General features: G+C 36.8%; 1 protein-coding gene across 10 annotated transcripts in view; it reads right to left on the bottom strand.

The window, feature by feature from the left end:
• The window catches only part of GPHN (gephyrin), a 290,823-nt gene that overhangs the window by 190,027 nt on the left and 87,013 nt on the right, over positions 1–13,783 (bottom strand). For 9 of the 10 annotated variants that reach the window (XM_080396439.1, XM_080396435.1, XM_080396436.1 and 6 more), the window contains exon 2: positions 12,032–12,110. In XM_080396439.1, the coding sequence (XP_080252565.1) occupies positions 12,032–12,110 (79 nt within the window). Of the gene's footprint in view, positions 1–11,977; positions 12,111–13,783 lie in introns of all 10 variants that reach the window. The other variant, XM_080396441.1, reaches the window with a different exon arrangement.

The following is a 13,783-nucleotide window of genomic DNA, read 5'->3' as shown; positions in this document are numbered from 1 at the left end:
TTTTATGTTGTTAGCTTTTGAAGAACAATACAGACAGAGCATACTGTTTAAAATATGAATCTGTCTGTCAAGTGTGCTGCTTCATACCCTCACATGCAGAACAGCCCTTGAAAAGCTATCTGCCCATGGCAGGCAGCATTCATTCTTAAGCCAGGAAGTAGTATATGTCTTAATAAAAATTAAAAAAAAAAAAAAGTATCAACTGTTTTTCTTTGCATTTTCCTGGCAAATTCCTGTTTTCAGAAGGGATTCAATGCTGAAAGGTCCTGACATAATGCAGTTTAAAGCCAGCTGTACCTGAAGAATACTGTCTGAACACAGTACAATTAATTTTCTTATAAGCTTAAAATACTTCATTGTAACTATACTTAATAATGTCAGTTTTGAAAGTAGAGATTCTGCGAATAATTTTAGATGGGTTTTGGGGTAGTGGCATTTATTGTAGGTTGGTGGAAAGCAAAGTTTGCAGTTGCTTATACACACAAAGCCAAGATAATCCACCTGTGGACAGGGAGGGCTGGGTGGTTGCCACTCAGGATGAGCATTTTCTGGGGTTTGTTGCTTATTCTGTGAAAACTGTTTGATCTTAGAATTTTAATGTTTCAAGATTATTGAAAACTCAAATACATTCTTGAATTTTTCTTAATGGTTTGTACCCTACAATAGAAATCTGAAATACAATAGGATGACACTTCCAAAGCCTCTAATTTTCCCCTGAAATTCATGCAGGTTTAGATGGAAATGAGGTTCTAATCTGTATGAAACTGTTATGATAGGTGGAATTAAAATGTATTCAAATCTTGTTCTCTAATTTTCAGAGCATTGCAAATGTGGCAGAGTAGGCACAATACACAGTTTCCTGAAGGAAACACAGACAATACGGGTACAGCTACAGCTCCAGGCACAAAACAGACACAGCAGCTGCTCGTGGTACCACACACAGCTTCTCAGCCTGAATCGTGCAGCCATCCCACAACTACAGTGGTAAAAATCTCCTCAATCACATTACCTTGTATTATCTTTATCTGTATATGAATATGAAAACAGAATTACATATTAATGTATTTTCTGGATTATAAGCAACCTGTATATTGAATGGCTTTCCAGGCTCTATTAGAAAAGTGTTCTTTTAATCTTAGCAGAAAAAAGGAAAGACTCGTTAAAAGTATTTTACTTTAGAAGTACATTTGTGTCTTCTAGTGCGCTTTTTAGAAAAATGGAACACAGTAGACTAAAAAAAATACCACCTCATAAGCAATTTTTTTTTTAAATCATAGGAACAAATGGAATATGTTTTCTTACAATAGAGAAGAAAGATTCCAGTTTTGCATTGCCACATTTAAAAATCCCTCCATGATCTACTGTGTAGCTGAACACTTTCTATGACATTTCCACATACTGTACTGAACTACAGAGCACATTAATTGTGCGGAATGCTTGTGATAATGAAAGAAACATACTGACTGAAGAGGTGGTGAGGGAGAAAAAAGGTCTCTCAGTGTGTATTTTTAAGTAGGTAATTCAATAATGTCAGTCAAATGACGCTCCAGAGCATCACCTGTCTGGAAACGACACCAATAACAAATTTCATAGGAACACTGTATTTCCAACCAAAAATATCACTTAATAGATGAGATACAGTCTCTTATCTGAAACCAACTAGCCAACAGAAAATAGAACTGTATTACAATAAAAATTTCTATTAGAATATAATGAAGGGCATTAAATCAGAGGTAAGAAGAGAGATACTGTAGCTAAAGAAAAAGCAAAAAGCTTAACAGAATTATTAAGGGTATAAGCATTTACAGTTGTAGCATAATTGTTTCTTCAAAATACCTGTCTGCAGAAAATCACTTGAGGTAATTTTGGAACCCTTGATATGTCAGTTTTGAACTTCAAGGCTGACATCATCCATAGAAAATATACCTACATCCTGGTTAGGCTCTTATGATGTTTATATATTAGCACAGATAAAAGGGAAAAGCACAAGTAAAGAATCCATGGTAAAATTCAACTTACAGCGAAAGAAGGTGAGGAAAATGTACATGAAAACACCACAAGAATTATCATGTGGTAACTATGCTTCTGCCCTCTTAAGCCACCATCTGTATGTATTTCTGCTGTACAGTGCTCAAAAAAAAGCGATTTTAAAGAGTCCCCCATAAGAAGTGATGGCAGGACAACTCTTTCTATTAAGAAAGCAATTTAGAATTTAAATACAGTGAGTAGCATTGTATAAAAGCATGAAAATGTCTCTGGGTAGCAACTTTCTGTATGTTGGTGTCAGAATCATGTCAGAATGTGTGGCAAAGGCTTCCTTTACATCTGAAGCTAGGTGTTCTATTAAAATCTTTCAGTAGCAGATTATCCATTTCCCCTGCTATCCTAATCTATGGTGCAAATAAGTACACAAATTTTATAGAAGCCTTCTGTAAGTAAGGCATTCTTTCAAGTATTTATAGCTTTGACAAAATGTATTCTCTCCTACAAAAAGACTCATGTCCAGGCATCAGCTCACAATTGATTTTCAGAAGAAAGAACATTTCAGAGGAGCATTTAATAATTTTTAATAGTCAGATTAGAGGAGGGAAATTTTCTCCCTTGTAATAAATGATTACAACCCCTGCGTTGAGAGGCTTTTGTTCTCCCACTACTGAAAGTTCCAAATTGAAATTCAGCCATATCAAGAAAGCCCACTCTACTTTGAAGGACAACTGATTAGTGACCCCATTGAAAAGTGTTTCAAGTTTGTATGTGCTCCACCATTTATGAAACTATTATTCCTGAAAGAAGTATATAAAAATTGCCATACCAGCTCAGCCTAAAGGTCCACACAACTCAGTATGATGTTTCTGGTGTTAAGAAACAAAGCCTTAGGGAATAAATATATGACACAGAGCATGATCTGTTCCCAGATACACACTTCCTGCCTCTTGCCACCTTCAGTTCAGGAGCTTTGCTGACCTAGATGCTGCACACAGATCATCAGCTTTAACAGCCATAGTAGGTCCATCAGTCTAATTCCCTTTTTTATATCTATCATTTATACTCCAGTCTTCCACATGATGTTACATCAATTATGAAATATTCAGTTCTGTTACACTTGAATAAGGATGTACTTTTATTCACTTTAAACCTGCTGTCTGAATTTTTTCCTGTCACAATTTCTGATCCGTGAAAAACAGTGAATAATTGCCTCTAACTTTTTTTTAATGCTAGTCATTCTGTGTACCGCCACCATATGTTGTTTCTTGGTTGAAGTGAAAAGTTCTAGTCTATTTAATTTCTCTATGTGTGGAAGCTGTTCCAAATCTCTGCTTAATCCTATGATCCATACTGTATCCCTTTTAGCAGTTAACACAGTAGCCAAGATGTAAGCACATCCCAGGTTTATACAGTCATATAAACAGGTCTTCTGTTTTGTTCTTGATTTTTTTCAGTAAGTCCTCATACCTTATTTTCTTTCCTGATCATACAGAAACACACTTAATACACTGCTGAGTATTAAGAGGATTTTCTCAGAGAATCATCCACTGATGAAGGTTAACCTAAGGACCAGCACCACAAACCATCTCTCTCTCTCCTGCAGATATACACAATATTTTCTTTCCAATATCTAGGCAGTATGAGAAGACAGTCCCTTTAAATACCCAGAAAATATCTGGATATGAACAGAAATAAAGACTAATCAGGAAGAATGAGGTCAGGTGAAGAGTCATGTTAACCGAGATTCAGACGAAGCCCCGAGGAGGCAAGATGGGCTTAGAAGAGGCTGTTTGAGTCCTGAGAGTCACAGGTCCTCAGACAGTAGAAAGCTGATGAAAATGGCAAATGCAATAGAAAAAGACTCCTCCAAAAGAAGATTGAAATGAGAAGATCAGAAAAGTAATATAAGGTCACTAAGGTAAGACTAGAGAGTGCAACTAGAAGCTGTTGTGGATTTTTCTCTCAAGGAAATCCGTAGCATCATACATGAAGCTTTTTAAAAGATCTTGAACTGTGATTTTAAAAAATGGAATATTGACCAGGAAGCTGGGCTGCTATGCCATTAAATTAAAAGCAAATGATGGGCTGTAAAATTATAGTCAACCAAATGAACACTTCACATTCTACTCCAATCTATTCTTATCAATTATGAGTGCAAATGATTACCGAAGAGTCTTGTCATATTTAACTCTGAGACCGTGACCAGTAACCAGTACTTGGTACATACCTAATGTTCCTACTTCTGTAAAAAGTCATTTTGGTTCAATCTTGAATATACCAAGACACACAGGAGTCTTGTCTGTATTTCTTCCAAATGTAAAGGGAAAAATCACAATTATAATATTACTCGTATGTGTACTGGCTCTGGCTGGGATGGAGTTGACTTTCTTCATGGCAGCTGGTATCTTGCTGTGTTTTGGATTTGTGAGTAAAACAGCGTTGATAACATACTAATGCTTTAACTATGGGTGAATGGTGCTTGCACTGCATCAAGGCCTTTCCCTGCCCCCCGTCACCCTAATGAGTAGGCTGAGGGGAGGCAAAGAGTTGGGAGGGGACACAGCTGCTGATCCAAACTGACCAAAGGGATATTCCATACCATAATACTGTGCTCAGTAATCAACACGCAAGGAGAGGAGGAAGGGCGATTAGTGGTTGTGGTGTTTGTCTTCCCAAGCAACACTTCTGCATGCTGAAGCCTGGCTTTCCAGCAACTGGCTAAACATCTGCCTGCCGACGGGAAGTAGTGAATTACTTCTTTGTATTAAGGCTCTTTCTTGTACTATTGGAGAATGTAAGGTATTAAGACAAAGGGATTTAAAAATTGCAACTAGAAAAATAAAAATTGGCATGAATTCTAAGTCACAAGCTGAGGGGATACTTATAAAATCAAGGTTTAAAACATACACAGAAACAACTTCCAATCAGTTTTGTGACACTGTCTAGGTTGAAACTTGATCACCGTTTCCCAGCTTGTGTCCTACGTATTTTTCAGACATCAGATAGTAAACAAAGTAAAACAGAGCAGAAAGGACACAGCTTTTCTTTACAACCTTTTAAAACATATTTTCCAGCATTTTCATTTATAAATGGAAGTTTAATATAACTAATAAAAATAACATAAACTTTAACCCTGAAAATGAAGCATCTAGTAAATCTCCGTAACCAGTGATGATGTTTCTTATTCCAACAAACATCATATATCCATTTATAACTCTTAGTTCCAGAACAAGCCGCAGAATAGAACCATTTCTTTAGACAGCTCCATAAAAAAAGAGTGTGTTTCAAATGTATTAAATTTAAAATTCCCTAATAACAAGGAGGAACCCCGGTTACAGATCCTGTAAGCGTAGAAATTCTCTGAGAAGAAGCTCCTGGCTAACAAGCTTCAAGCAGTGAATCCCTGCCACATAGAACTAATTCTCAAACTAGTACTGGAACTGAAAAGCCAAACGGAGCACCCAAGCTGCAGCTGCCACACAAGTGAACAACCCTTTCCCCTCAGCAATGCTCATCAGCCCAGACATAGCACTAGGGCTGCACTGCCTCTGGTTCCAGACCAACTTTTCAGTTACTTGATTAGCTCATAAATTTCTTAATTGCACGATACTGCAGGGCATTGCCAGAGCAAAAGGATGAAAATTCCTTCAAAGCATTTGGAAACTGTATGATAAGAGAAGACAAGTTTGATTTGAATGTAACTACTATTGGTAGACAAAGCTGACATGGAGCTTTAAAGAGGTTACAGGAGACTGCTTTGGGCCAAGACGTAAAAAACTGTATCAGGGTTGAAAGTTGCTAAGTGCATTAGAAAGACATTTTCTTATGTTCTGCTTTGCCACAGACTGTTGCTAAGGTTTTGCTTTAGACAGATGATGTTGTTCCTAAAGGTTTATGAGTCATTAAGCCTAAACAGCCAAAGAAAAATGCATGCAATATTAGCAATTTTTGCTACTAACTGCCAAGGAATCTTGTATGTTGAGAAAATTCTTTTCTCAAGCACAAGTAATGGATAAAGTCTTCAACGAAGTTGAAAAGTAGGTTTCCCTCAGATAATCACTATGCCTAAACAGAGAGCCCCTTACAAAATGTTTAGGGATTTGTTCATATGACTGGAGGTAAAAATTTGATGGAGTCTGGTTGGACTATAGAGAAGCCAAGCGGGGAAAATGGCCTGAGAAGAAACAAGAAACTTTGGCCACTTAAGGTATATACATTTAATTATCTCAAAGGAGGGTAAATACAATTTTCTCAGGCACATTTGAACTCTGCTTGCGGTCGAAGCAGATAAAGGCTTGTCTCACTCACTCTCCCAGACTAATAGCAAGCCATCAGAATAGCACGAGGCCAATTCTATTTATACAGATTTTAAGAAGTGCTTATTAGATCAGACTCATCATCAATTACTTTAGGTAGGTATCAGATCTTTGGAAGTTTGCCAGGTACAACTTTTTCATTAGATGCTATACATAAAATAGGCTGTAATTCTGTTAGTTCTCAGAATTACTCCTCTGTGTAACCAAGTCCTCCAGTCCTGACAAAGACCAGCTGATGAAATCACTTGATGCTTACAGATAAGGTCACTAACAGGAGACAAGAGAAGTATTTTTGTAAGGCAGGCCTACTATTAGGGGAAACGTGCTAGTACAGTCAAGTGATGGACAAACAACTAAGCATGAACTCCTGCTAGAATACTCCTGCAAAACAATGCTGCGGATAGGATTACAAAAGAAATGTTTCCTCTTTATGCTGCATTACTGCGACCAGCAGTTAAATAAAAGAAACAGGCATGATATTCATGTATTATAACAGGTACTGAAAAACTAGAACGGCTGCATAAAGGGGAGAGGGAGAGAACTGGTATCATCAGAACGCAGGATTTGTAACCATCAACAAGACAGAATATGCTACTGATTTTCAAATGAGCAAAACCCAGAAAGAACAAACTACAATACTTCCAGTTATCCTCAACAACTGCTAGACAGGCTCTTTCAACTGAAGATCAACACTGTGAAATTTTACATCCACAGACTTAACACTGTATTTATGTGGTCTTCAATCCTACAGTATAGATTATGTCCTCAGTAAGATAAAAAAAAATAAACAAAAAAAACAAACAAAAAACCCAACAAACCAGAGCTCCTCAAGAATTCCTTCATCACCTTCAGTCCTTAAGATTACGTGACAAATTATAAAACTCTCTCAACTCCTCCCCAGAAAAAGTATCTAACTCCTCTTCCCAAGGTTGTAAAATACAACAAGGCAGTGACAAAGACAACTTCTGTCAGACTTCTATCTCCCATCACAGACAAATGGAATGCGAAGTTCATCCAGGAGTTTCTAACACAGACCCGTTAACCTTGTGGATTATTAGCATCTTGGTTGTCTTTCTAATAGAACTACACAGAGGATAAATAACATTTTCTTCTCACAACTTTTACAAAAAAAAAAAAACCAAACACAAACAAACCAGCTTCTGTAGTATACAGGTATTAAAATTGCTTCTGATCTCCTGTCAAAAGTTACCTGTTCTTACCTTTTAGATTATCTATCCTCTCTTAATTGAAGTCAGCTAATCTGAAGGTGATGTGAAACAGTTTAGATGTGATTTGATTTTGCCTAGAAATAAAGAAGCTATTCAGAATCTTTTGGATCTTGCTTATCTTGAAGAAGCTCTGAAGATGTTTCCAAAACAAATGTCTATCAGTGATTACGTGCAGCTGCAGCTACTGAATTGCACAGAAGGATTAAAAGCATCCTCCTTTCTGTCTAGACAAGTATTTTATAAATGTCCATATACAGGCTAGAGCTGAAAGGAACATCTTATAAAGTGAAGCTACGAGCTAAAACTTTGGAATGTCTACAAACAGAATTTTTGCTTCAAGTAGGTAGAGGTATACCTAACCCTCTAATGATTTGATATCATGCTTCAGAGTTGTATTTAAGTAACTTACAGTTCGAAAAATTTCAGTAGTAAAGAACCTAGGAAGAGTTTCAGGTGATAGCCATATTGAATCCTATCTAACCCATTTCTCTCCTAAGCACAGACTGGGTATTGAGGGTGGAGAATGAGGGGAAGAAAGAGGGTAACATTCAGTCTGCTCCTGAGTGAGGAGTCAAATGAACTAATCAGTTTTCTGTATTTCCTTGAGCATCAGCTTAAGAAATTTTGCCTTGATACAGAGCCTCAAAGATCTCCTCACAAAAGCAGGACTTTGCTAGTATTTTCAGATGTTCATTGCATTTTACCTCAGATGAACATAGTCTGAAGAACATCTGTACCACCATCTAAGAACCACCAGCCTAGTTCCTCCAATTACACCTGTTGTCTGCAGCTCTGCTATTTAGGACCATTCATGGAAATACACCTATAGTCTTCTCACGTAGATAAATCTCCTCTGTAGAATGCAAAATTTTAATTATCTTTAATGTGTTACCGGAATGGTTGGCAGGGCTGGACTTTGAATATTCATAGCCACATTAAGTTACCTATACAGGAATCCTATATAATTCCTATATAGGAACCTAGATAAATTCCATCTGGGTTTTGGTCATATTAACTACACTGATGCCAAATTGCCAGAATGCATACCTTTTTCATAGAAGAAGTGGAATGGGGGGTGGTTGGGAAAGTTGCCCTTCCAGCTGTCTGCGCTTACACAGGATCAAGTATACACAAACCATAATATACAGGGCTCTTCCCAGCATTCTTAGACATAGATTCCAGTTTCTTTGTTACACTGACATTTAAATTTTTTTCCAACTATCCAAACAATCTCATCTGTTATAAGTTGAACTAATTCTTTCTCATCAGCCAAAAAGAACAATCCCTTTAATAATCTTTTACATTGTCAGCAACTCATACTTCCTCTCTTCCACAATAATTTCCTGAATTAAGTGACACCTGTCATGCATGCCAGTAACTACCTTCTCCTATTGCTGTTCTCCTACACACCTCTATAACTTTAAGATTTGTGTCCAAAACTGGACCCTGTATAGCACAGAGAAATCACAGGGCTCTGAGCAACCTAATCTAGTTGAAGATGTCCCTTCTCATTGCAGGAGGGTTGGGACTAGATGATCTTTGAAGTCCCTTCCAACCCAAACCATTCTATGATTTCATGATCCGCTGCAATAAATAAAGGACAGCAGTTAACTCACCTTTTCAGCTGAACCTCTAATCAATTTTTTTGTTCAAATTCCACTTTTCTGTAATTAACTATAAAATGAGGTTTAATTGTAAAGTTGTCACATGCTTCCTTCTCCCAAAATCAGCCAGTAAACTCCTCACTATATGTTTATCTGATATGCTTTGGGTTTTTTTAAGCGGCATTTCTATTTTCATTGACAGAGTAAAACACATACAAATAGAAAGGGATGACTAAACTCCTGATCTGAGCAGCAGAGCTTTTATTTTATATTTATATTATGAGAGAATAGAAAGCAGATCAAGTTTACAGAATCCTGGCTGCTCTAGCTGGGAAATCAGTTGGGGAAAAGAAGACTGTTAGGCACACTTGATATAAATCAGACACTAATCAAAAAACCCTGTGATGCTGTCTTTATAGAGTTTCATTTGAATGTAAAGACACACTTTCAGCCCTTCAGGAAAAGCCTTCTGCAGTAACAAAAGAGAAGTTGTCTATGATGGAACTAAGAGTGGCAAACAACAAGGGAGATGCCAGTGTAGCTTAGACAACCATATGAAGCAGCAAAGTCTCACAAGAAATGGGCACCATTCAAAATGGTGTCACAGTTCTAAAACCACTTAAACTTCTTTTTATACTATCCTCTTGGTGTATTATACTGAATTTCTACCTCTACTGCTAACCCATCATCTGCTAGTAATATGAACTCCTGTTAAAAGTATACACTGATTACCTATTTATATGCTAATGAACCTAAAATCTCTCGCATTCTCTTTGTAAAACTATTTTATATAGTGTCAAACATTACAAATGCACTACAAACCTTGAGAGTGACAGAGCCATTTGCAGAGAAAGCAGCAGAATATTTTATGTAAATCTCATGTTGGTATCTGATATTAGATTACAAAGAAAAGAGGCAGTTCATCTACAGTCAGAGCAAACTAGCATCAAAGAAATCCTAATCTTTAAATATGAATTTAATGCTATTTCGGTATTTCAGGTGTCACTATAGGTGAAAACCTTAGCCAAATACTCTAAAGATTTTAATTAACCTTTATTCTTATTTCCAAAAAGGTTAAAACATCTTTTTCACTGGCACTTTCATGCTTCAGTCCCATGCTGTCCCTTGCATTTCTCTTTGCATAATAAAGAATTCAGATGCCATGGGACCTTAGAGTCACCTACAAAAGGCTGGGCTGAACAATATAGCCTTAGATAGTTTCTTCATTTTTGGAGATTCACTCACGCAATTACGTATTTTGCAAGAACTCTTAATACTCTTTATTCAGTTGTAAAACTGCAAGAATATTGATTTAGAAAGACAAAAAAAGGTCTATACATTCCTATCATTAGACAGGAAAAAGACATTTCTTGCATGATAATCTATTATATAATTGAAGTGCCATGAACAGTCCTTGAGACCTAACAGATGTTTTGAGACTTTATTTACTCTTTCAAAGTTATAAAAATGGCTACATTACAGTCACTTATGCTTGTTATGCTATAAGCAACAGAAATCTATTTAATTTATTTTGCAGATTACAGTCGTCTTCATTTAAGTTATGGTCAGGGGAGGAAACTAGAAGATTTCATCACTTTTGATAAACAGTAAGGAAAAAGATCATTCTACAACAAAGGCAATTCATCCTTACTGAAAGTAAACTCCAGACTTGCAAAACCAAATCTATGTGAAGCACACCAGCATACCTGTAGCTCAAAAACCCACATACAATTCCCCAAAAGAAAACAAAACCCCAAACACCCAAAAGGCAAATTTTCACTGAAAATTAAGACCTTTGAAATAGTCTTGACTTCAGCACTTGGATAGTAATTCTTAAAAATTTACCCATTGTATTAATTCGGTGAATCTCAAGCAATATTTACACTTGTCCCCTGTTCCTCTATGGTTTCAGAAGTATAAATTATCAAATATTACATATACTATGTCAAAAATTCCCAAGAACAGATGTATATATGGATAGATGCCATTTGCCTGTAGCAAAATGTCAAAACAGATTATGCATCTACTTCATTACTAAAAAAGCTCTGTAACTGAAATAAGATGTCAAATATACCTTATTTTCCACTACTTCTCAACAAATATTGAAAAATGTGCTCTGCCAGTATAAATGCCCATCATGTTAGGACCCACTGTGGAATGCACTATCATTCATGGTAAAAATATGTGAATTTTACCCATCTTTCCCTTCCCTCATAAGAAGTGCTACACTTGTGCACACTAGCAAGAACATTTTCAGCTAGTACTGAAGTTAACTGAAGAGAAAAAAACAAACCAAAAAAACAAAAAACCCACAAGAAGTTTTGATATCATTTCACGTCTGGCTCAGAGCTCATGAGGTTGAATTTTATCTTAGAGGAAAATACAACATTGAAATGAAGAGCACTAGGCTTGCCATGAAGTAAAAATTGGATCATCTGCTCATATACTTGAATTAAAACAGGTAGTAGAGGAGGAAATAAATATCAGCTGTATGAAATCAGATAAAAGAGATTCTACATGTTAAGATAACTGATGATAACATAATTATCCAGTAATTCCTAATTTATATACAGTTCCTCCTTAAAAAAGGAGGGCAACAATGTGCACACAACTCCTCCATAGAAATACCAACATGCACAATCTGTTACCTCTAACGACTCTTGTACCCTTTACCATATGTGCTCACTAGATGTTAGTTCATGAACAGAAGCATGTAAAAAGCAACGTTGTTCTAATAATATTTGTCTATATGACAGACTAACAACTTGGCAAGCATATTACCACTAAAGCACTAAGTATACTTCATCATACTACTTCTTTATATAATTACAAAACTACTCACAATGATATCATGAAGAAGTTTTTCTTTGCTTAGCAATAAGAGCCAGATACTCACAAAGAAGGGTCTTGGACCAGATCTTTAAGGTTTATCCCACTACGATCCTCGGCAAGGTTCCTGAAGCAACTGTCACTCACTAAAAAAAATAGAAATAAAATTAAAACAAAACAAAACAGAAACAGAGGGGGGCGGGGGGAAGAGGTGGAAATTTAAGACCAGAATGCAGTGCTTTTGATTAACTAGAAACGCTTTTTGGTATTGGGTGTAATTTGTATGTTCATCTATAAAGTCTGATTTGCAGTGAGGTTTCACCTAATTTAAAGATAAACCAACTCAATGGAAAGTGCTAAACACTGTACCACAGATTACACAGAGACAATCAGTTTTAGCTGGTGTCCTTACTACTTCTCCATCTGTGGCTACAGAAGTGTCAAAGACAAACACCGGATGCTCAGGTATACACAGATATCCACACATGCAACAGCAGAGTCTTTAATCATGCACCAGTCAGTATTCTTCACCTAATCAGAAACAGTGAGTCGCTATGTACTTCAATTCACAGCTGTTCATGGGTTAGCAAAGATGTTTAATAGGAGCCATATCCAAAACAAGCAATCAAGAGCAAAAACCTATTCAAACAGCTTATAATTAACTTATAAAGTGTATGTAAAGCAGCTAGTTACTGTAATTGAAATTACAACAAGTAAGTTTCACAGAAGTCTTAAAAGAGTAGTGATGTGCTTTCATTTTCATCACTACATTAAAAAAAAAAAAAAAAGACCAAACTTAAACCTGAAACTCCAAATCTGTTCTCTTGGCTAATGCTTTCAGCATATGCACCCCATGCCCACAAGTGAACTCATTTCTCTTCAACACCACCAGTCAATTTGAGAGGTGGGGGAAAAACAAAAAACCAACCAATCAACCAAACAAAAAAATAATCAGCATCAGTTCAAAGGAATTAGTTATTTCCAACTACAGCAAACTTTCTGAAGGACACAGAGGACGTAATATGGCAAAACTGGTGTAAGGATCAATTTGCCATAACTAGCAAGGTTATCTGCCTTGAAGAGAGCTTATGAAGAAATGCATTACTACTCATCTTCCAACACAGAACACAGCCTCACATTTGGTGAAAGAGGATGTGTTCAAAATCCTCTGCAAAAGCAAGTGTTCGTACTTCTTTCTAACTGCTCTCTAAATACTCTTTTTCATTTACATCTGTAAATATTCACATGCATCACCAGCATCAAAAAAATGCAAATCATCCCCAAAATATGTTATTTTCACAGATTACATACATACTGTGGCAGGCCTACCTCACACACTACAAAACCACAAAATGTTTCAACCAGTACCCCTTGTTGCCAACGCATCTCACAAGCATTGAGGCCGTTGGTCTGCTGGGAAAGACAAGTACCAGAACAAGGAGTCCCAGAAGAAGGTGCTGGAGTAGCTGATGGAACAGATAGCGGCCCCAGCTCTCACACAAAACCTGGCAGTGGACAGTATATGACAGTAACAGCAGTATTTGTCAAGTGTTGATAATAGGAAGTTTACCTGCTTTGCACTTCAGCACTGTAATAACCAGCTGAAATCCTGAGCTTCTCCTAGCTGCTGTCTCTGAAAACTCTACCAAACAGCTGCTCATCACACAGGATCCCCAAAAGGCAGGCAGTGTGTCACAAGGATGCTCTTGTCATCGAGGTAATTGTCATGGATTTCCAGTTTAAATAGCAGCTACCTGCACTAAGGAAGTCCAGAACTGATGGCTTGTTCCTTCCACCACAATTTAATCGTTGTGTCTAT

This window comes from Falco punctatus, assembly GCF_963210335.1.
Source record: "Falco punctatus genome assembly, chromosome: 7".
NCBI lineage: Eukaryota > Metazoa > Chordata > Aves > Falconiformes > Falconidae > Falco > Falco punctatus.
The sequence above is the reverse complement of the archived record's forward strand: the minus strand, read 5'-3'. Positions and strand labels throughout refer to the sequence as shown.